The sequence below is a fragment of the Schistocerca piceifrons genome, chromosome X (assembly GCF_021461385.2).
Source record: "Schistocerca piceifrons isolate TAMUIC-IGC-003096 chromosome X, iqSchPice1.1, whole genome shotgun sequence".
Taxonomy (NCBI): Eukaryota; Metazoa; Arthropoda; class Insecta; order Orthoptera; family Acrididae; genus Schistocerca; species Schistocerca piceifrons.
The window spans coordinates 146,531,579-146,552,548 of NC_060149.1; the positions used below are offsets into that span (position 1 = coordinate 146,531,579).

Sequence of the window (20,970 nt, forward strand, 5' to 3'; positions counted from 1 at the left end):
GATTTTGTAACAATATTGTTAGCCGTATAAGAGGGATTACCACGCACTAAAAAGTTTTCGCTGCGGCAAGTGTATTGCTGACACTTCATGATCCTAGCGCTACGGCAACGAATCACCGTGTCAGCGAATTTTATGTTAGAACTGTTTAGTTTCGACATGATTTCTGTTTTTTTTCTTTTTTTCTGTATTGTAATTTCATTCCTTCCCTTATCAGGGTGATGGTGACCTCTTCGGCCTAGAGCTTTTATAAAAAATATACAGGCATGGTTTTAAAATATTAAAATGGTGACAAATTTACATTTTTTGAATGACTGAAATGGACGGTTGTACAATGGAAATGTTAGAAAAGTTTTTTCTGCTTTAAAACATGGACACTTTTTTCACTGTACTGTGTTGTATTACGTGTATTGGTAAAGAATAAATGAAAAGTAGTGTGCATTGAAAGTATGAATTAAAAAACGCCTTCAGTCACAAATTTTCGTGTTTTATTAAATGCACGATGCATTTCGGAACCTGTGGGTCTATCATCAGGTGTAATTTGTCTTAGTACATGATTTATTTTTCCTCTTGACTGAGGTGAAATGTATGTTCCTGTCATGAAAAGGCCTGATGTTCGGTTATGAATTTCTTAAGTCAAATGCGAAAAATATGTGAAAAACAGTGGGAAAAATGAATAGCGTAAACTTACCACATAATCCAAGAAAAGCGTTTTCAATTTTTTGACACCATCATACATTGGTTTCTCCATCCTGTTCATGCATATCACTTCACTCAAGAGGTACATCTGTGTATACATTTTTGCAAACACTGCACAGGTGTTGTTGTACATGGTGCGATCAAAGATGAAATTATTCTTAGTGTCACAGGTCTAATTGCTAAGCAGCTGACATATGCAGGGAATAACTAAAGAATAGGTCTTTAAAATTACTGAAATAACTGTGCCCTACGAAATCTGTCTGTTCATTTAGCATCGATTCTGGTTTTTTGATGTTATGGAGGTATACATCCAGTTGTTCTAGCGGATTAGGGTCTTACCATTAGCTTCATTATGCAGTACTAACAATTATATCCTAGACTGCTGATGATATGTTTCGTTTCCAACATACGTTGTGCAGTAACTGATTTTTGTAAGTGGAGGTGAAAAGCATTTGCGTGGTCTTGAAAACAGGTTTTGAAGTTTCTGGTAGTCAGGGAAACTGGGGCATGGTACTCTGTACTCGCCACTGTTGTTGAATTTTTGTGTATTTGATTTTATGTTGTAGACGAGTAAGTTTCCTCACTTATTATTAGTTGAGAATGCAACTGTTACTTTTTGTTAAGGGCTAACGATTTTTTGTGATGTGGGACCTCGGTACTAGACACCGGCAAATATTTTCTCTTCTGAAACTTCCTGGCAGATTAAAACTGTGTGCCGGACCGAAACTCAAACTCAGGACCTTTGCCTTTCGCCTGCAAGTGCTCTACCGACTGAGCTACCCAAGCACGATTCCCGACCCGTCCTCACAGCTTCAATTCTTCCAGTACCTCGTCTCGGTCCGGCACACAGTTTTAATCTGCCAGGAAGTTTCATATCAGCGCACACTCCACTGCAGAGTGAAAATCTCATTTTCTCTTCTTTCCCAGTGTGGCCATTTGCTGTGCCTAGTCATTGTTTATGGCAATCCTTTTTATTGTTTCTAGTTCATTCCTGAGGGTTTTCTCTTCTAAATCAAGAGAGTGTACTCTGTGTAGCATGGTCCTAACTGCACCATGTTTCTGTGTGGTGTGATGGCATGATGAGTTGCCCAGTGTTATGTCTGTGTATGTGTTTTTTCTGTGTATGCTGAACGTATGTTTTGTTGGTGATTGGTGATTTTAAGAGCTAGGAAATTTATGCCTTTGTTGTCCTCATGTTCTAACGTGAATTTTATGTTTTCGTGGAAAGAATTGAGTAATGCTAGTAGTTCTTGAATCTCCTCTTTTGTTCCGTCTAATAGCAGCAAGCTATCATCAACGTATCTCCAGTAATACATCATTTTACTTTTAAGTTGAAACGTCCCCTTTGAACAATTATACATGACTGAGCTTAAACTGACACACAATTTTTTTTTTAGCGCAACGCAATCTGACTTTCAAAAATCCCTACAAAAGAATGGCCCTGACTAACATTAACCTATACCTTTCACAAATCACTTACCTCACAAAAATCTTCGTTACTCTAGCTACAGCAATACAGCGAGCGCCACTACTGCCAGCTAAATAAAAGATTCAAACTACGGAAGGCACTAACTACTGATAGGCATAGTTAGTAAATGAAAGATTTTAGTAGAGAACAAACAATGTATTTACCTTAATAGTGTTGAAAAATCATAATATACATAACAGATCATGACATCCAGTCTTATAAATTTCCAAACTCCGCCATCTCTCTCCCCACGTGGCACTGCTGGCGGCTCACCTCCAACTGCGCAACGCTACGCGCTGTTCACATCCAGCTGCCGCTGCCCAACACTACAATAGCAGACAACAATGCAAACTAGCCACAGACTGCACACAGCACAGCCAGTGATTTTCATACAGAGCGCTACGTAACGTTGCCAATAAGAAAACATAAACAGCCTACTTACAAAGTCTATTGTTTTCTTTAAAGAGCTTACTTTCCAGATGATTGCGAAATGTATCTGTAAGGGAATTTGATATGCTACTGCCCATGGCAAGATCCTCTTTCTGTTGGTAAACTTTTCCATTAAATGTAAAGTAAATGTGTGACAATATTAACTGCATGTCCTTGACCTCTAATATTTATGCAATTGACAATTTTTATGTTTTAATAAGTTTTCAAAGATTATGTCTATTGTTTCTTGAGGTGGTACATTTGTAGATAGTTTAGTAACATCAAAAGAGGCAAAATTGGCACCTGCAAGAATTTCTATATCTTTAATTGTAGTTGCTAATTCACTTGAGTTCTTAACTGTGTATGACTAATCAAAAGTGTAGTACTGCTTCAGAATTTCATTCAGTAATTGAGAGACTTTGGAGGCAATAGCCCTCTATAGAACAATGACAATAGTCCTCAACAGGACATGAGATTAACGGGACTTAGGTTGAGCTTTCAGTCTTGGAGCTGTGGGATTCATTAAAATACATGTTTTTGCTTTCTTCTGTGAATAGGAAATTGTATTTATTAACCATTTTCCTGCTTTTGTTTGGAATTTTACAATTAGATCTTGTTTAAGGTCTTTTATGTTGCTTTCAGAAAAGAACGTCAGTGATTTAGTGATGTATTGATAAGAATTGTGGCACTGTTATTATTGAATTTCATGTTTATGCTGTTTACTAGCTTTCTCTCTTGATAAACTGCTTTGGGTGTTTCTTTATGGTTACTTATGCTTTTCTGAATAGTTTTATTTATGCTGTGTGCTAGCACAGTCTGTTCAGTGTTATTTGGGTCAGCTAAATCAGCTGTTTTTTTAGTTTTTTGAGGTTACTGTTACTGAATTTGGGTTTTACATTGTTTTTACCCCTTTCCTGAGCAGATGATGTTCTTTTGCATTGAAAGTGATGTCATTTTATTAATGACTCTTTCATAATACTGTGTTTTGTTGGATGATTGGTTGTCCTGTTGATGATGCAGTTTTAGTTGCATGGCTTCTAATTTCTTTTGGTGCCTGTGCGAGATTTCAGCTTGCGTCTTGTTTACAATATTTTCAACATAATCGGCAGCAGCTTTTAGTTCTAATGTGTGTAGTGTATTAGCTAATTGTAAATATGTGTAATAACAGCACTTAATAATATTTTCTTCCTTCTTTTACTGAGATTTTACTTCTGACTTCATCCACAGTACCTCACATTTCCTTTTGGCAATCTGGACTGCAGCAGACTTGCTTTTTGATCTTCACTTTAACAGAAGTAGGACGAAAATCACACGCTAGATATTCTTTGGTGGACTTGGTACTAGCATTAGCTTGCATAATTTTCATTTTGTACACTGCTTTCAGTGCCTGGCTTGGCAAATTCAATTTAGTTTTATCCATAAGTTGCAGCTGCAAACGTGATTACATTCAGTACACTGGAAATATGAATTAAAATCCGTCTAGAAAACAATTTGGTAATATTGCATAATGAAGCCAATGGTAAGACGCTAAACAACTGGAGAAATACCGCCATAAAATAAAAAAAAAACCAGAATCTGTGTTAAATTAACAGAGAGATTTCGCAATCCGCAGTTATTTCAGTAATTTTGAAGACTTATTCTTAAATTATTCCTTGCATATGTCAATTGCTTAATAATTAGATCTCTGGCACTACGAATAAATTCAACTCTGATCACACCATGCACAACAACATCTGTGAAGTGTTTACAAAAATGTGTATGCAGATGTGCCTCTTGAGTGAAGTGATATGCATGAACAGGATGGAGAAACCAATATATGATGGTGTTAAAAATTTAAAAACGCTTTTCTTGGTTTATGTGGTAAGTTTACACTATTCCTTTTTTCCACTGTTTCGCCCATATTTTCCGTATTTGAAAAACGAATTCATAAGCTAACACCAAGCCTTTTCATGAATATATTTCACCTCATTCGAGTGCAATAATAAATCATGTATTAAAACATTTCCCACGTGATGATGGACCCACAAGGTCAGAAATGCATCGTATATTGAATGAAACACGAAAATTTGTGACTGAAGGCGGTTTTTAATTCACACTTCCAGTGTACTGAGCGCAGTCACGTTTGCAACGGCAAAATATGAACAAAATGTAATTAGAGAGTAGCATAATTAAGTGGTTATGTAAGGAGTGGAATAGTAATAGAGTTGGTCGGTTACGTACTATGTTGCGATGTGTAGTGTGTGAGACTGAGGAAGGAGACGTGGGCTTTGGGATAGGGGTAGCTGGGATGGAGGCCAGGCTATGGGGATAGTGAGGAAAGACAGTGATAGGGTGGAACAGACTATGTTTCACTGGAAATTTAAACATAGCCAAAGCCTCACAGACAAACAAATACTGGACGAAGCCAAAATTACACTACGTACAGCCATGCGTGGAGCGTTCAACATAATTCGAAAATAAAATTCCATCTAGTTTTAGAAGTAGTTACTTCCATTAGTTATTTGATAGTATGCATACGTAGCGATTTAAGATGAAATGACCATGTAGCAGTAATCGCCAATACGGCCAGATAGATTCATTGGAGCAATCCTCTGAAAGTGTAGTTCACCCACGAAGGAAGTGCTGTAGCTTGTAAAACACTCTTACGATCAGTACTTGTTAGTCTGGGATCAGTTCCAGATGGAATTGTTATAGTAGTATGGCTATGTGTAGTGAGGATGTAAAACCAGACTATGCATGGTCCAACACCTGTTCCCAATGAATATTAATGCCAATAATCACTATGAACATATTCACGATCAGCAGGAATTCTCAAAGTTCTCAGCAACACAGATTTACCTTATACTTGTTGTAAAATGCATGCAAATAATTTAATAATCGAACATACTTGTGCTGATGGCACCCCATCCTTAAAACGATTCTATGGAAGGCAGAACGATACCATCAACTGCCGCTTTAAGTAAGAATACACGAGCACATGAGAACAGCTCAGAAAAACGTAATAATTTTCAGAAATGACTGTGGGATCAAAATAATAAAAGAAAAATTTAGAATAACTATGTGTTATTATCGAACAAACATACGAAAAATTGCAGCAACAAAGTTAAATTTGTTCTCTAATAGACCACTTGGAGTACAATTCCGCAAAATATTTGAATCAGAGCAGAAAAGGAATCCGACACAATCTTAAATTCTCTTAGTTATATTAAGTAAGTAGGACAGTAATGTATGCCATGATCAACATCCATGGATGAACAAATGAAATACTGATATTCAATCTTGGACTTGTACAAAGCATCTCGCTTTGATCAGCAGATTTAAGCTAGTACGCAAGAATGGTGCCTCTGTAGAGTTGAAAACTCTGCGAATGAAATACACTGGTAAAAAACTGGTGCACTATGAAGGAATTGCCTGAATGGAACGAGAATCGGTAGCTGTGATGTACATGTACAAACAAATAACTACAATTCCAGAAAAATTGGATGATTTGTTCGAGAAAAAAAGCTTCACAAATTGACCAAGTCAACAACGCGTTGGGCCACCTCTGGCCGTTATGAAAGCAGCTATTCAGCTTGGTATTGAATGATGGAGCTGTAGGATATCCATATGAGGGATGTCGTGCAAAATTCTGTCCAATTGGCGCGTTATATCATCGAAATCCCGAGCTGGTTGGAAGGTCCTGCCCATAATACTCTAAACGTTCTCAACTAGGGAGAGGTCCGGTGACTTTTCTGGCCAAGGTAATTCTCTCCGTATGCGGGCGGCCATTATTTTGCTGAAATATAAGCCCAGGATGGCTTGTCCAAGGGATCCTGCTATGGAAAGAGACCTCAGTCCCCTTCGTTGTCCGGCAGTATGGCTAGTGACATTCAGGTTGGCATCCCACTGATGTCTGTGGTGTCTCCAGGCAGATCTTCGCTGGATATCGGGCTTCTTCACTGAGGGAAGTTCTACTCCAGTTAATGAGATTTACCACCGAATACGTACCTGGAGACGCCGTGGACAGCCATGGGATGTCAACCTGACTGTCGCCCGCCATATGGCCCGACAACTAAGAACGATGGTCAGGGGTACCATTTCTTTTCATAGAAGGATTCCTGTGGTAGTCGTCCGCGGCACACCTACTGCACGGCGACGATGTTCTACGCCTCGTTTTGATGTCCCTCAAGGCAAGCCACCCAGGGCTTACATTTCAGCATGATATTGCCCACTGCGCACGGTGAGAGCTTCTAATGCTTGTCTATGACATCCAACAAAACTATCAATCAATGGCAAGCCGAATAACTCCTTGCATAAGGACCGTAATTGAAGCAAAGCGTTATTGACTTACCCAATTTGTGAAGCTGCTTTGCTTTAATAAATCATCCAATTTTTCTGAAATTGTTATCATTTGTTTGTATATACATGTAAATTACATCTACCTATTTCCGTCTCATTAAGATAATTTCTTCGTGGTGCGTCTTTTTCGTGTCTTAAGATGAATTCCACCAATGTCCGGGTACACGCAATGGTCTCCTGTTTATTGCAGCATAATAATGGATATCAAAAAAATGGTTCAATTGGCTCTGAGCACTATGGGACTTAACATCTGAGGTCATCAGTCCCCTAGAACTTACAAGGGAACCTCCCCATCGCACCCCCCTTAGATTTAGTTATAAGTTGGCACAGTGGATAGGCCTTGAAAAACTGAACACAGATCAATCGAGAAAACAGGAAGAAGTTGTGTGGAACTATGAAAAAATAAGCAAAATATACAAACTGAGTAGTTCATGGGAAGATAGGCAACGTCAAGGACACTGGGAACGCAGGAGCGCCGTGGTCTCGTAGTAAGGTGAGCAGCTTCGGAACGAAAGTTCCTTGGTTCAAATCTTCCATCGAGTGAAAAGTTTAATTTTTTATTTTCAGTTTATGTGACAAACTCTTATGTTTTCATCACTTTTTTGGGAGTGATTATCACATCCACAAGAAAACCTAAATCGGGGAAGGTAGGAGAATCTTTTTACCCCTTCGCCAAGTGTACAAGTTACGTGGGTCGACAACATATTCCTGTCATGTGACGCACATGCCGTCACCAGTGTCGTATAGAATATATCAGACGTGTTTTCCTGTGGAGGAATCGGTTGACCTATGTCCTTGCGATCAAATGTTTTCGGTTCCAATTGGAGAGGCACGTCCATCCGTCTACTAATCGCACGGTTTTGCGGTGCGGTCGCAAAACACAGACACTAAACTTATTACAGTGAACAAAGACGTCAATGAACGAACGGACAGATAACTATGCAAAAATAAAGAAAATAAAATTTTCACTCGAGGGAAGCCTTGAACCAAGGACCTCTCGTTCAGCAGCTGCTCACGCTACCACGGGACCACGAGGCTCCTGAGCTCACTTTGTCCATGATGTTGCACATACGACCCGTGGACTACTCAGTTTGTATATTTTGCTTATTTTTTCACAGTTCCACACAACTTCTTCCTGTTTTCTCAATTGATCTGTGTTCAGTTTATCAAGGCCTATCCACTGTGCCAACTTAAAACTAAATCTGAGGGGGGTGCGATGGGGAGGTTCCCTTGTTAGAACTACTTAAACCTAACTAACCTGAGGACATCACATACATCCATGCCCGAGGCAGGATTCGAACCTGCGACCGTAACGGTCGCACGGTTCCAGACTGAACCGCCTAGAACCGCTCGACCACAACGGCCGGCTAATGGATATCACAATGATACGTCAGAGGAAGACATAGAATTAGAGCAGACAGCGTCCTCGTGATGCATCAAGTCCCTACAGTCCCAGTAACGCAAGTGAGCCTTTCTTGCAGTCTGCACGGGCACGTTGGCCGAAACTCGACCGCGCTGACACCGGACTGGTCGGTGTACCTCGTAAAGCGTAGGGTGTTGATATACGGGGTGACATTTTTAAACTATATGAAATAAAATCGTCATAACTACTGAAAGGTTTGCGTTAGGCACGATGGGAATTAGTACGGTATGTATGGTTTGGTTTAGTGATGAAGCCCACTTTCTTTTCGATGGGTTCATCAATAGGCAAAACGGGCGCATTTAGGGATTGAGAATCCGAATTTCGCGATCGGAAAGTCCCTTCACCCTCAACGGCTGACTGTTTGGAGTGTAATGTCCAGTCACGAAATAATCGGTGCGATATTCCTTGACGGGACGGTGACCACCGAACGGTACGTCAAGGTTTTGGAAGATGATATATCCCTGTTATCCAAAGCTACCCTGTTTTCGACAAGATGTGCTTCATACAAGACGGAGCTCGACCCCATCGAAGCAGCAGAGTGTCTGATGTCCTGGAGGAGCACTCTGGGAAGCGCACTCTGGCTTTGAGGTACTGGCATGGGCCTCCATCGACCGCCATATTCTCCGGATCTGTACACATGCGACTCTTTTTTGTGGGTGTGTATTACAGACAAGGTGTGCAGTAATAACCCCAAAGCCGGCCGGGGTGGCCGAGCGGTTCTAGGCGCTACAGTCTGGAACCGCGCGACCGCTACGGTCGCAGGTTCGAATCCTGCCTCGGGTATGGATGTGTGTGATGTTCTTAGGTGAGTTAGGTTTAAGTAGTTCTAAGTTCTAGGGGACTGAAGACCTCAGAAGTTAAGTCCCACAGTGCTCAGAGCCATTTGAACCAATAACCCCAAAACCATTGCTGAGCTGAAAACAGCCATTCAGGAGGTCATCGTCAGCATCGATTTTCCGACACTTCAGCGGGTCATGCAGAATTTTGCTATTCGTCTGAGCCACATCATCACCAATGATGGCAGGCACATCGAACATGTCATAGCCTGAATCAGAATATCTGTAGTGACATTTGTATGTTGAATAAATTGTGTGCGCTTCGTAGTTTGTAACTAATGTCCGTTTTTTGTTCACATTGTTCAATAATTGTCACCGTGTACTTTCTCTGTGAAACCAAAGACTGCGGAATTCGTAACAGACAAGATCCCTGTATAGGTTGTCTTTGCTCCTCTCCAACGAGTAATAACTCGCGCAAAGATAAATGAATTGAAAGACTTTTCTAGAGGATGGCTTTCACCACGTACCGCCGAAGAAGTGTGGTACGACACTGAAGGACGGTTTACAGTCCTGTGCGGCCATCCAGATTTAGGTCCTCCTTGGTTTTTCTAAATGACTTAATGCTAATGCCGTGATGGTGCTTTAAAAAAAACACGGCCGATTTTCAGCCCCAAACTTCTCCAATCCGAGCTTGTTTTCCGTCTCTGACGACCTCGTCGTGAAGCCGACGTTAAACGCTGTTCAACCTTCTTCCATCTAATATGGGAGCGCTAGGTTTTTTAATGTCTTTTCATTCCCATATCCTGCATTCACGACACTGAGTGTGTACTCAACCGTCTCCCCTGCGTAGTTAGGCACTACAGAACAGCTGGAGTGTGTGAACCCACACCAAATAGGGCTACAAACGATACTGAAAGCGTGCAACGAAGGACACCGAAAATTGTCTCAGGTTTGCTTGGTACGCAAGAGAACGTCAAGAAACTGCTGAAAAATCTAAACTAGCAGACACCGAATATCTCATGAAAGCATAAAAAGAGTCAAAATACAGTATTTCTAAAGGAATCTAGGAAATACGCTACACCCCCTACGCACCGCTCCCGTAGGGTATGAAGACGAGATTAGACTAATTACTGTACACAAGGAGTCATTAAGAGCTCCATACGTGAAAGGAACAATGTTTTGCGGAGTATGAATTTAGATGTGAAGGAGGGCGTCGAATAATAGTCTTGGTAAGAACCAAGGCGTGATGGACAAGGTTGCATTACTTTCAAACACTTGAGAGAACGATGGTAGAACTACTGATTTTATTCATTTGTCTTTTACATAAATGTGGTAATCACACCAAGGAAAGCCCCTCAAGTTACGAAGCTATCGCAAAATTTGAATAAAATCCGGAGAACCTTACTAGTTTGATCAAATAAATGTAAATGTCGTGTGACTAGGGCCTACCGTCGGATAGACCGCTCGCCGGGTGCAAGTCTTTCGATTTGATGCCACTTCGGCGACTTACACGTCGATGGGGATGGAATGATGATGATTAGGACACCCCAGAGTGGTGAAAATCTCCGACCCAGCTGGGAATCGAACCCGGGCCCTTAGGATCGACAGTTTGTCGCGCTGACCACTCAGCTACCGGGGGTGGACACTGGTTTGATTTAAAGTTGTGGAGTGGCCATATCTGTAAAGCGTGAGGATTTCGTTCTGGACCTGGTTGGTACCTTTATGTCTTCAGAAGATCACACAAACGTGAGAAGGCTGATTTCAAAAGCGACGCCATGGCGGCACGTGGAGGCCGTGCCGAGAGGTCACGCGTGATCTGCAGATTGCTGCAGCCTCAGCTACTGCTGAACTAGAGGCCACCGAGGTTATCTCGGACTTCTGCCTGCAGTGATGCTCTCACTGGATCGCCTTGCGTGGGGGCGGAAGCTTAACACGAGGAGGCAGAATGCTGAGTGCAGGAGCTACGCATATCTCGCTGCCCAATATCGATATTTTCATATGTAAGCCACCTCATGGTGTATGGCGAAGTGTAGTTCTAGTATCACTATCATCAATTTCGTCCCTTTTCCTGTTCCATTCGCGAATGGTAGCTGGTAAGAAACGCTGTCTGTAAGCTCCCGCATTAGATTTATTTTTTGGTTTTCCTGTCGTGGTCATTTCACGAGATGTGTGTGGGAGAAATTAAGATGTTGGCCTTTCTTCATTGTTCTTTATGTAGAGCGCTGTAGTAGGATCACTTTTCAAACTTTAGCCTGTAGCCAGCCCTGTAGTGGGAGTTTAATATATTTTCTTACTGCATTTTTAAACGCTAGCATTCACTTTTTGTGTGCTGCAGTCATTTTCTGGAGTTATAAAAATTACTCTGGAAAGGTAAGGTTTTCCTAAATGTGCAAAAGTGTTCCGGGTACGACATGGTCGTGAACCTGGAAACGATATTCTGTTGCAATTTAAAACTGTTGCAGTCGATAAAATCCTGACAGTATGAGGTTAATAGCCTATCTATTACATTATTAAACTGCTACACACCAGCTATTAGAGACTGAAATCAAATTTATAAATTTTTTTTGGTAATTTTTGCTAGGTTTCTATGGGACCAAACTGCTGAGGTCATCGGCCCCTAGGCCTACACACTACTTCATCTAACAAACTAACTTACGCTAAGGACAACGGACAACACACGCGCCCATGCCCATGCCCAAGGGAGGACTCGAACCTCCGACGACGGGGCAGGGGGGGGGGGGGGGGGGAGGGGGTGCGAACTGTGGCCGGGAGGCCGCGAGGCATCAGTTGTAGTACAAGTATTATCTAAAACCAGTTACAAGTCTGAGGACGTTGCTGCAGCATAAACGCAACGTAGCGCGACTAAAATGCTGGTGTATAACCACCGACATGTAGGCAAGCGATTAGTATAGCATTCGTATCTTTCCGACGTGCGTGCAGTTAATGCGGAAACATGAACTATGTGACGTTTTTACCAGATGCTCCCAAACAGGACCAATGTGCTGTTATTATTTTCTTGGCTGCAAAAGGACAAACACCGGTAGACGTCCATCGGAGAATGAAGAATGCGTAGGCCCATGGGGCAGCATGTCTGTCGAAAAATCACCGTTATGGAATCAAGACAGGGTGTGGTACTGCTTCATGATAACGCACATCTCCGTATCGCAAATGTCGTAACGCAGACGTCAGGCCAAATGAAGCACAAGACTGACTAGCACCCGCCCTATAGTCCTGATCTCTGCCCATGCGATTATAGCACCATCGACACCTTAAAAAGGGCCTTGAAGGGTCGACGATTCCTATCGGGCGAGAAGATGTACAGCAGGCGGTTCGGGACTCCTTCACGCAGCAGAATACGGTGTTTTACCGAACGAGTATCTTCGACCCGGTGAGGTGATACGAGACTTCTGTCCATTCAGCAAATATTCATTCATTAAGTCGCTCCCTTTGTCAGAAAAGTCGGAAAACAAGTTTGTTGGTCACTGAAGACCACTCACTCCCGACTTCATTCGCATAACTCCTTTTTAAGCTGCAGTTCCGCCAGCCAGCGCCCACGACTTCCGTCGAAAGCTCGTGATGGTTGGCGGCTGGCTCCCAATTTCGCGAGCTCCAAAACCACTTCTCAGAATTATTTTGCAAGCAGAAGGTTCGTCCATTTAACATCCAGAGCAAAACGTAGGCACATCAATTGGCTGTCTCGTGCTAACTCTCGCAGTACTTGCTGTAAAGCTCTGCTTCCTCTCAACCCTTTGAGAATTTTCTTTTCCAAAAGGTGTCAAGAAACACCAGCAACCTTGTGAAAATAGGTTGCCCATGGAGACAGAAGGATCGAACCAGACCGCTACAATTTACCTTCAGGCCAGCCAATCATCTCCAAGTCCCCAGCCTCTGAAATCGGAAAAACCGATGCTGGGGTTCTGCGAGCAACCACCACTAACCGAACGAAGGGGCCACAAACTGGTGTGTTACAACTTCTCTGTAATATTCTATCTTCCAAGACTGTTATCCCAGCAATGTGTACAGAAGTGTTTTGTGAAGTTTGCAAAGTAGGAGAGAGGTACTGTCAGAACTGAAGCTGTTAAAGAGGAAGGAGATTGTATGTCGTGCATTGATAGATCAGTCGTTAAGATCCTTGCTTGCAAAGGCAAGCATCTGGTTTCCAGTCGAATTAATATATAGCCACGGTATACCACTACATCCATAGTGGATAAGCTTAATACACTCTTATCTGGCAGGAAGTTTCAAAATAGCGCGCATTTCTCTGTAGTGTAAAAGTTCCATTCTGCGGGAAATTTACTTATTCCCTTTATCCAACCGAAGCAAAAATAATGTATCTGTAAATAGATGCGATTCAGACAACCAGTATCCGTAGAAGCTTTTTCGTAAGTGTAGTTGTGTAACATGTTTAAAGAAATTGAAATGAAAATCTCTATTTTACTTTCGTAAGCTTTTTGTAAGATGTAGGAATTAAAGATAAACGATTTCAAGGCTACATCTTTATTGTCTGCTTTTGGCTGATGTTCAGATCAACGACTGGGTACATGATTGCTTAGTTCGTAATTGTCACACTGATAACACAAAGGTTGTAGTTTGATCTCCAGGTGGTCCTTACATTCATGCAGATACTTTTTGTACATTCAAAAACAAAAAACAAAAATGCGCTGCTCGTGGTCTTGCGGTAGCGTTTTGCTTCCCGCGCACGAGGTCCCGGGTTCAATTCCCGGCGGGGTTAGATATTTTCTCTGCCTCGAGATGACTGAGTGTTGTGTGTTTTTCATCATCATTGACTCGCAAGTCGCCGAAGTGGCGTCAACTAAAAAGGACTTGCAATACGGCGGCCGAACTCCCCCCGCATGGGGCCTCCCGGCCAACAATGCCATGTGATCATTTCATTTTTTATATCCAAAATGCCTAGTTTTAGCTAGGTGTCCTCACGATTGACTTTGTGAAGTTAAGGGCAGACTATCACAAATAGGACTGTGTCTGGTAGTGCAGACTGATGATTGCTTTATCTTCTTTCTGAAAACTTGTGTATCCTCTGTAGTTTCTTGGATGAGGCCTTATGCATGAGTAAGCACCCACTTTCTCTGTTCTTCTCGTCTACTCTCTTGTCCTGTCTTCTGGTTTATGATGGGAGTTATTGAATGAACAGCCACGCCCACACATTGAAGCAGACACCGAGGAGAACACGAGAGGATACTGCAAGTTGTGTGTGGGGTTGTTCCAGATGGAGAACGTGACGTACGCCAAGTCGCACACGCAGGTGGTGAACAGCTGGTGGGACAAGCTGCCCGACGTGGCGGACGACGACGCCTACCGCGAGTTGCCGCTCAGCAAGCAGACCACCATCCTCAAGCTGGACGACGGCCTCGTGAGTACCTCTATCCAATTGCTGCGGGAAGGGGCTAGCTAGAAGACACTCGGGAAACTAATGGTTTTTGAGATTTGGACCATTCTGACTTCTGTAGCCACCTATTCGTTGACACCACTCGAGGTGCTCTGTGATGTTAGCACTCATACCTAAACATCTTTCGGCCCTCCTCAAAGAACCACAAACTCGTGGGAAGACACCTGGCTGCCCTCGGATTTGGTCACACGCATGGGGCACGCGCTCGTGTAATGTTATCGATTGCTGAGAAAAATACCAATGCCTTTAAATGTTGCCACAGTCATAAAGCTAAGGGATTAAGTTCAGTTGAACGGGGAGGTTATGTTACTGGACCTTCCAGACCAATCCACCCCTAACTAATAATCTTTGTTGTCACTAATCTTGTTTTGACGCCAGCACAACCTCGACACGATATGTACAGAATTGTTGATGTAGGAGATAAGTTTAAGTGTAACACGATACGTATAGAATTGTTTATGCACGAGATAAGTGTAAGTGTCAAGTCTGACAACAGCATCACAGTCAGAGGGCTAAGTACAGAGACAAACACGACCAACAAGAAATGAGCATTGTGCTTGTAAGGCAGACTGAGCCGCTGTGTACTGGCCGTTCTCGACAGAAGTAAATCGACCCATTTCTTTTAGTTTCTACCAGTACTTTCTCCTATAAGGATGTAGTACGCTTTTTTAAACATTTCATATAGAAATGTATAATACATACTTAGTTCACGAGCACATCGGACTGCCCGTAACAATCGTAACATGAAGGCATAAAATGGTAAATTAGTTATCTCTGACTTTAAAAGCCGTTAATTATTATTATCATTTCTATTCCGTGTTGTACAAACACAGGGTGTACGAAAAAGGTATACCCAAACTTCCAGGGAACATTCCTCACCCGTAGAGGAAAAAAGTATGTTATATGGACATGGGTCCCAAAACGCTTTATCTCCTCGTCAGAGCTCAGTTTCTACTACTCTTCAACACATTAATCATGGGAAACATAGGAAAAGAACGTATCAATAGAGTATGAAACACTATCCTAAGTGAAATGTTCAAAATGCCCTTTGTTAGCAAGGATACGTGCATCATCCCGCTGTCGCAATGAATTCCTATTGGGCTGACGTATCAGTGGGAAATTGTGTACTGTTCCACAGCCTTCCACAATATGGACATGAAGACTCTGTACATCTTGTACCGGGAGCTTTCAAATACCCCACAAATAAAAGTCTAGTGGGCTTAGATCCGGAGAGCGTGGAGGCCAAGGATTGGTCCACTTCACCTATCCGTCTGTAACAGACTCTTATTTAGAAGCCTACGAACATTTAAGTCGAAATGGGAAGGAGCTCCATCGTGCACGATGTACATGTTTTGTCGCCGTCTTAGAGGCACACGTTCCAGCAGAACAGGAAGAGTTTTTTGTAAGAAGGATGGTAATTTTTTTCATTGAGCCTGGGTGGAAGAACACGAGACCCTAACCAACAGTCACCAACAATGAAAATCTTCGTTGATGACGCGATAGCACAATTTCGTGAGGATTATCAACAGCCCATACGTGCTGATCGTGAAAATTTCCCATCTGACCACGTTGAAACGGAGCCTCACCCGTGAACACAACATTTACACTAAAGTGACGGTTGACACATTGTTGAATGAACCACTCACAGAAGGGTACCCGTGCAGGAAAATCAGCCGCTGATAGTGCCTGCACGCGCTGTACATGGTACGGATTTAGCAGTTTCTCTGTAGCACTCCCCAGACAGTCTTGTGGTTAACATTAATTGTTACAGCCAATTGTCTTACGCTGACACTAGAGTTTTCGTGAATTGCACGAAGAAGTTCCTCCTCCATTTGAGGTGTCTTCGTTCTTCTAGGCTATCCCACCTCCATAGTCGCGAGCAGTATACTTAAGCTTCCCGTGCTCCCTAAGACAATCAGTTGCTTCAGACGCTCTCCTGTCGAGGCACCGTCGGTCTGGAAATCTCACCCGATGCAAACGTTCAACGTCACAGCCATTACCATCTGCTAATCGGTACAGCAAATGGGTATCTGCCACCTCCACAACTGAGTATACTTCCATTGAATTATATAGTAAACAAATTCCCTGACGTGAACTAAACAGTTGGTCCTACGTGCTTGATACTGGCAGAGCGATGAGGTTGGTCGTATATCCAACAAGCAATTAAATGAGTCACCTGTAAACATTCTTTCGTTCCATCGGAACAACAAACACTGGAGCTAAGAGTTACAGCTTACTGTAAATTCTATCAGAACGTAAGCAAGAGGATATTTTGAACGTTTCATTTATGGTGGTACGTTTTGTTTCTGCATGTTTCCTATGATTACGAGGTGGAATCTAAAATTTTCGGGACTGGTGCTGCCATCTGGAAAGTAGGAGTAGTAGATCTTAGGTGACGAGAGCTGCATATCTGATGAGTCAGTGTGTATAGTGGCATTCAGCTGGAAGGACGTCTTGCGTGTCCACAGTGATTTCCGTAATATCTGTGTTTGATGTGTAGAGATTTTACGATGGATCCGCAAACAGAACAGCGCGTGTTGAAGTGCGCACAGACCTTCGTCAGACCGCATCTGCTGATCCAACCTTCTTGTCACGGGTTATCACCGGCGATGAAAGCTGGATTTACGGTATGACCCAGAGACAAAGAGACAATCGTCCCAGTGGTAGGGCACGGGCTCTCCAAGACCCAAAAAAGCGAGATAGGTGAAGAGCAAAGTGAAGAGCATGATCATCGTTTTCTTTGATACCAAGGGAATTGTGCACAAAGAATTCGTCCCACACAACCAAACAGTGAATTTCGCGTAATACTGAGACGTTTTGCGACGGCTCTGTGAAAACTTGCACCGACGACGACCCGAACTTTGGCGTCAAGCGAACTAGCTGCTGCATCACGACAGTGCACTCTGTCACACGTCCTTGCTCACCAGTACCTTTTTGGCAAAAAATAACACGGCGGTTGTACCCCACCCACTGTACTCACCAGATTCGCACCTTGCGACTTCGCGCTATTACTAAAACTGAAACTCAAGTTGAAAGGCCGTCGGTTCGACATTCTAGAGAGGATTCAAGAAGCATCGCTGGCGGTGATAAACACCCTCAAAGAACAGGACTTCCAGAAAACGTTTGACCAGTGGCAGAAACGCTGGGACTGGTGTGTACGTGCGAATGGGAACTACAGGGCTATTACAAATGATTGAAGCGATTTCATAAATTCACTGTAGCTCCATTCATTGACATATGATCACGACACACTACAGATACATAGAAAAACTCATAAAGTTTTGTTCGGCTGAAGCCGAACTTCAGGTTTCTGCCGCCAGAGCGCTCGAGAGCGCAGTGAGACAAAATGGCGACAGGAGCCGAGAAAGCGTATGTCGTGCTTGAAATGCACTCACATCGGTCAATCATAACAGTGCAACGACACTTCAGGACGAAGTTCAACAAAGATCCACCAACTGCTAACTCCATTCGGCGATGGTATGCGCAGTTTAAAGCTTCTGGATGCCTCTGTAAGGGGAAATCAACGGGTCGGCCTGCAGTGAGCGAAGAAACGGTTGAACGCGTGCGGACAAGTTTCATGCGTAGCCCGCGGAAGTCGACGAATAAAGCAAGCAGGGAGCTAAACGTACCACAGCCGACGGTTTGGAAAATCTTACGGAAAAGGCTAAAGCAGAAGCATTTCTTAAACAGGAGATTGGAAAACCAATTGATCGGTCGTGGTGATCATGATCAACAATTCATGTCATGGCCTCCACGCTCTCCCGACTTAACCCCATGCGATTTCTTTCTGTGGGGTTATGTGAAAGATTCAGTGTTTAAACCTCCTCTACCAAGAAACGTGCTAGAACTACGAACTCGAATCAACGATGCTTTCGAACTCATTGATGGGGACATGCTGCGCCGAGTGTGGGAGGAACTTGATTATCGGCTTGATGTCTGCCGAATCACTAAAGGGGCACATATCGAACATTTGTGAATGCCTAAAAAAACATTTTGAGTTTTTGTATGTGTGTGCAAAGCATTGTGAAAATATCTCAAATAATAAAGTTATTGTAGAGCTGTGAAATCGCTTCAATCATTTGTAATAACCCTGTACTTCGATGGTGATGGTGACCATTAGTCCAAGGGTAAGGTTTTCAAAAGATGGCAGCACCAGTCCCGAAAATTTTGGATAGCACCTCATAATATGATTATGAAGGGCAGTAGAAAATGAGCTCTAACATGGAAATAAAGTGTTTCCGGATCCCTGACCATACCACATATCTGTGATGAATGTTTCCTGAAAGTTTGGCCATGCCTTTTTGTTACACGCTGTATAAGTACCTTTAGATTTATCTTGATGCAAGATACCGCTTTTGACAATTGACCTAAATATGTTTCAGTAAGTTTTCAATAATATTTAGATTTTCTATTTATTTACTTGTTTCATATTTTATTGCAACTAGTTTCTCAAATGATGAAAGTTTTGGGTGGCTGAGAATAATAACTAGTACTAGTCTCCTTACTGAAAAGTCAGCTAACGAAATGTTTGAAAACATCAACAGTTTGTCGACGTCTTCAGTTCTCCTCCTGGAGCCCCACAAGCTATACGAATAGCTTACTCAAACAGTTTCCTGAAAGTTAAGTACGAGAAATAGAGAGTATTAAGGTTTTGGGACTACAGGTAGAGCACATCAGTTGGGAAACTCACACCTTACAATTGATGATGCTTCTTAGTTCAGCTCTATTTGCATTACCCATGAATACTTTTATACGTGATTTAGAAATGAAGAAACTAGTCTGTCCTGTGCATATCCATTCAATAATGAGTTAGGAATCATTTTTGGGGGAACATCTTAGACGGATATCATTTGCAGAATACCGAAGCATGTTATAAGAACTATATCTGGTGTTAGTTCTAGAACTTCCTGCAGAAACCTCTAAAAATTCTTTAGTTTCACAACCTTTTCACAATATATTGTTATTTATATGGTATTCTGTCCGCAGACTGGTTTGATACAACTTTCCGCGCTAGTCTACCTTTTACAAGCCTTTAACTTCGACATAAATATTGCAGTCTTTATTCACTTTAACCTGCACTGCATGTCTTCGAGGAAAAATAACGGCTGTAGGTTCCATGTACTTTCAGCTGTTCGCAGCAACAACATAGCAAGGCCATGTTGACTAGTATCACAAGACGAGATCAGTCGCCGGCCGGAGTGGCCGTGCGGTTCTAGGCGCTACAGTCTGGAACCGAGCGACCGCTCCGGTCGCAGGTTCGAATCCTGCCTCGGGCATGGATGTGTGTGATGCCCTTAGGTTAGTTAGGTTTAATTAGTTCTAAGTTCTAGCCGACTAATGACCTCAGAAGTTAAGTCGCATAGTGCTCAGAGCCATTTGAACCATTTGAGCCAGATCAGTCAATCATCCAGACTGTTGCCCCTGCAGCCATTGAAAAGGCTGCTGCCCTTCTTCAGGAACGAGGTTAGTCTGTGCTCTTCACAGCTAATGCGCTGATGTGCTTGCACGGCTCTCTGTCGTCGAGGCACGCAAGCCACCCCACCGCACAGACGTCCATGGTTCGTGCAGGATGGTTTCACTATATGTACAATCGTTAATGTTCTTTGTCATACCCAGTATTTCTTTTTTCCCCAAAATAATGAAAAACACGAATAAACGCTAAGATCAAAAACAACTTCTACATTGACTTCGTGAGATTAAGATTAATAGAAAAATTCAGATACATGGTTACACTCGTATTCAGAAAACTGATGTAGCATATTAAATGTCAGTTGTGACAAAGATATGTTTACTCTACTCAGAGACTTGAAAATGGTGCAATTTAACACTGAGATTGCGAATAAAATACTACATAAATATAAGTTAATTACCTTCCGGTTGAGCAGCTTCATCTACTCCACTGAATAATGCCTTCACAGGAACTCTTAAAATTATTGTTTTAGACTATTTTATAGCCAGTATTTTCACTGTAATAGAACAATCATTCGTAATATTAAATAAGTTCATTACAGCGGAAATGAGTAAAATGCCCATCTTTGACTTGATTTCACGTCCCTGACAACCCTGTCAGTAGGACCCATGGAATACCACTACTATTACTATTGATGTAATGTAGAGATTTTCTAGCAGATTCGGACTATGAATTTGTACGGGAGATTTGTTCAAATAGCTCTCCGTTGGTTACAGCATTCAACTAAGAAGGCGAAGTTCCAAAAAATGGTTCAAATGGCTCTGAGCACTATGGGACCTAACTTCTGAGGTCATCAGTCCCTTAGAACTTAGAACTACTTAAACCTAACTAACCTAAGGACATCACACACATACATGCCCGAGGCAGGCTTCGAACCTGTGACCGTAGCAGTCGCGCGGTTCCAGACTGAAGCGCCTAGAACCACTCGGCCACACCGGCCGGCGCGAAGTTCCAATTTGGATT

At 42.5% G+C, this 20,970-nt stretch overlaps 1 protein-coding gene across 1 annotated transcript in view; it reads left to right on the plus strand.

The window, feature by feature from the left end:
• The window catches only part of LOC124722225 (vitellogenin-like), a gene marked incomplete at its 3' end in the record, with an annotated part of 444,892 nt that overhangs the window by 60,780 nt on the left and 363,142 nt on the right, over nucleotides 1-20,970 (plus strand). Inside the window, exon 4 of the mRNA XM_047247418.1 lies at nucleotides 14,358-14,501. Coding sequence (XP_047103374.1) covers nucleotides 14,358-14,501 — 144 coding nt within the window. The remainder of the gene's footprint in view (nucleotides 1-14,357; nucleotides 14,502-20,970) is intronic.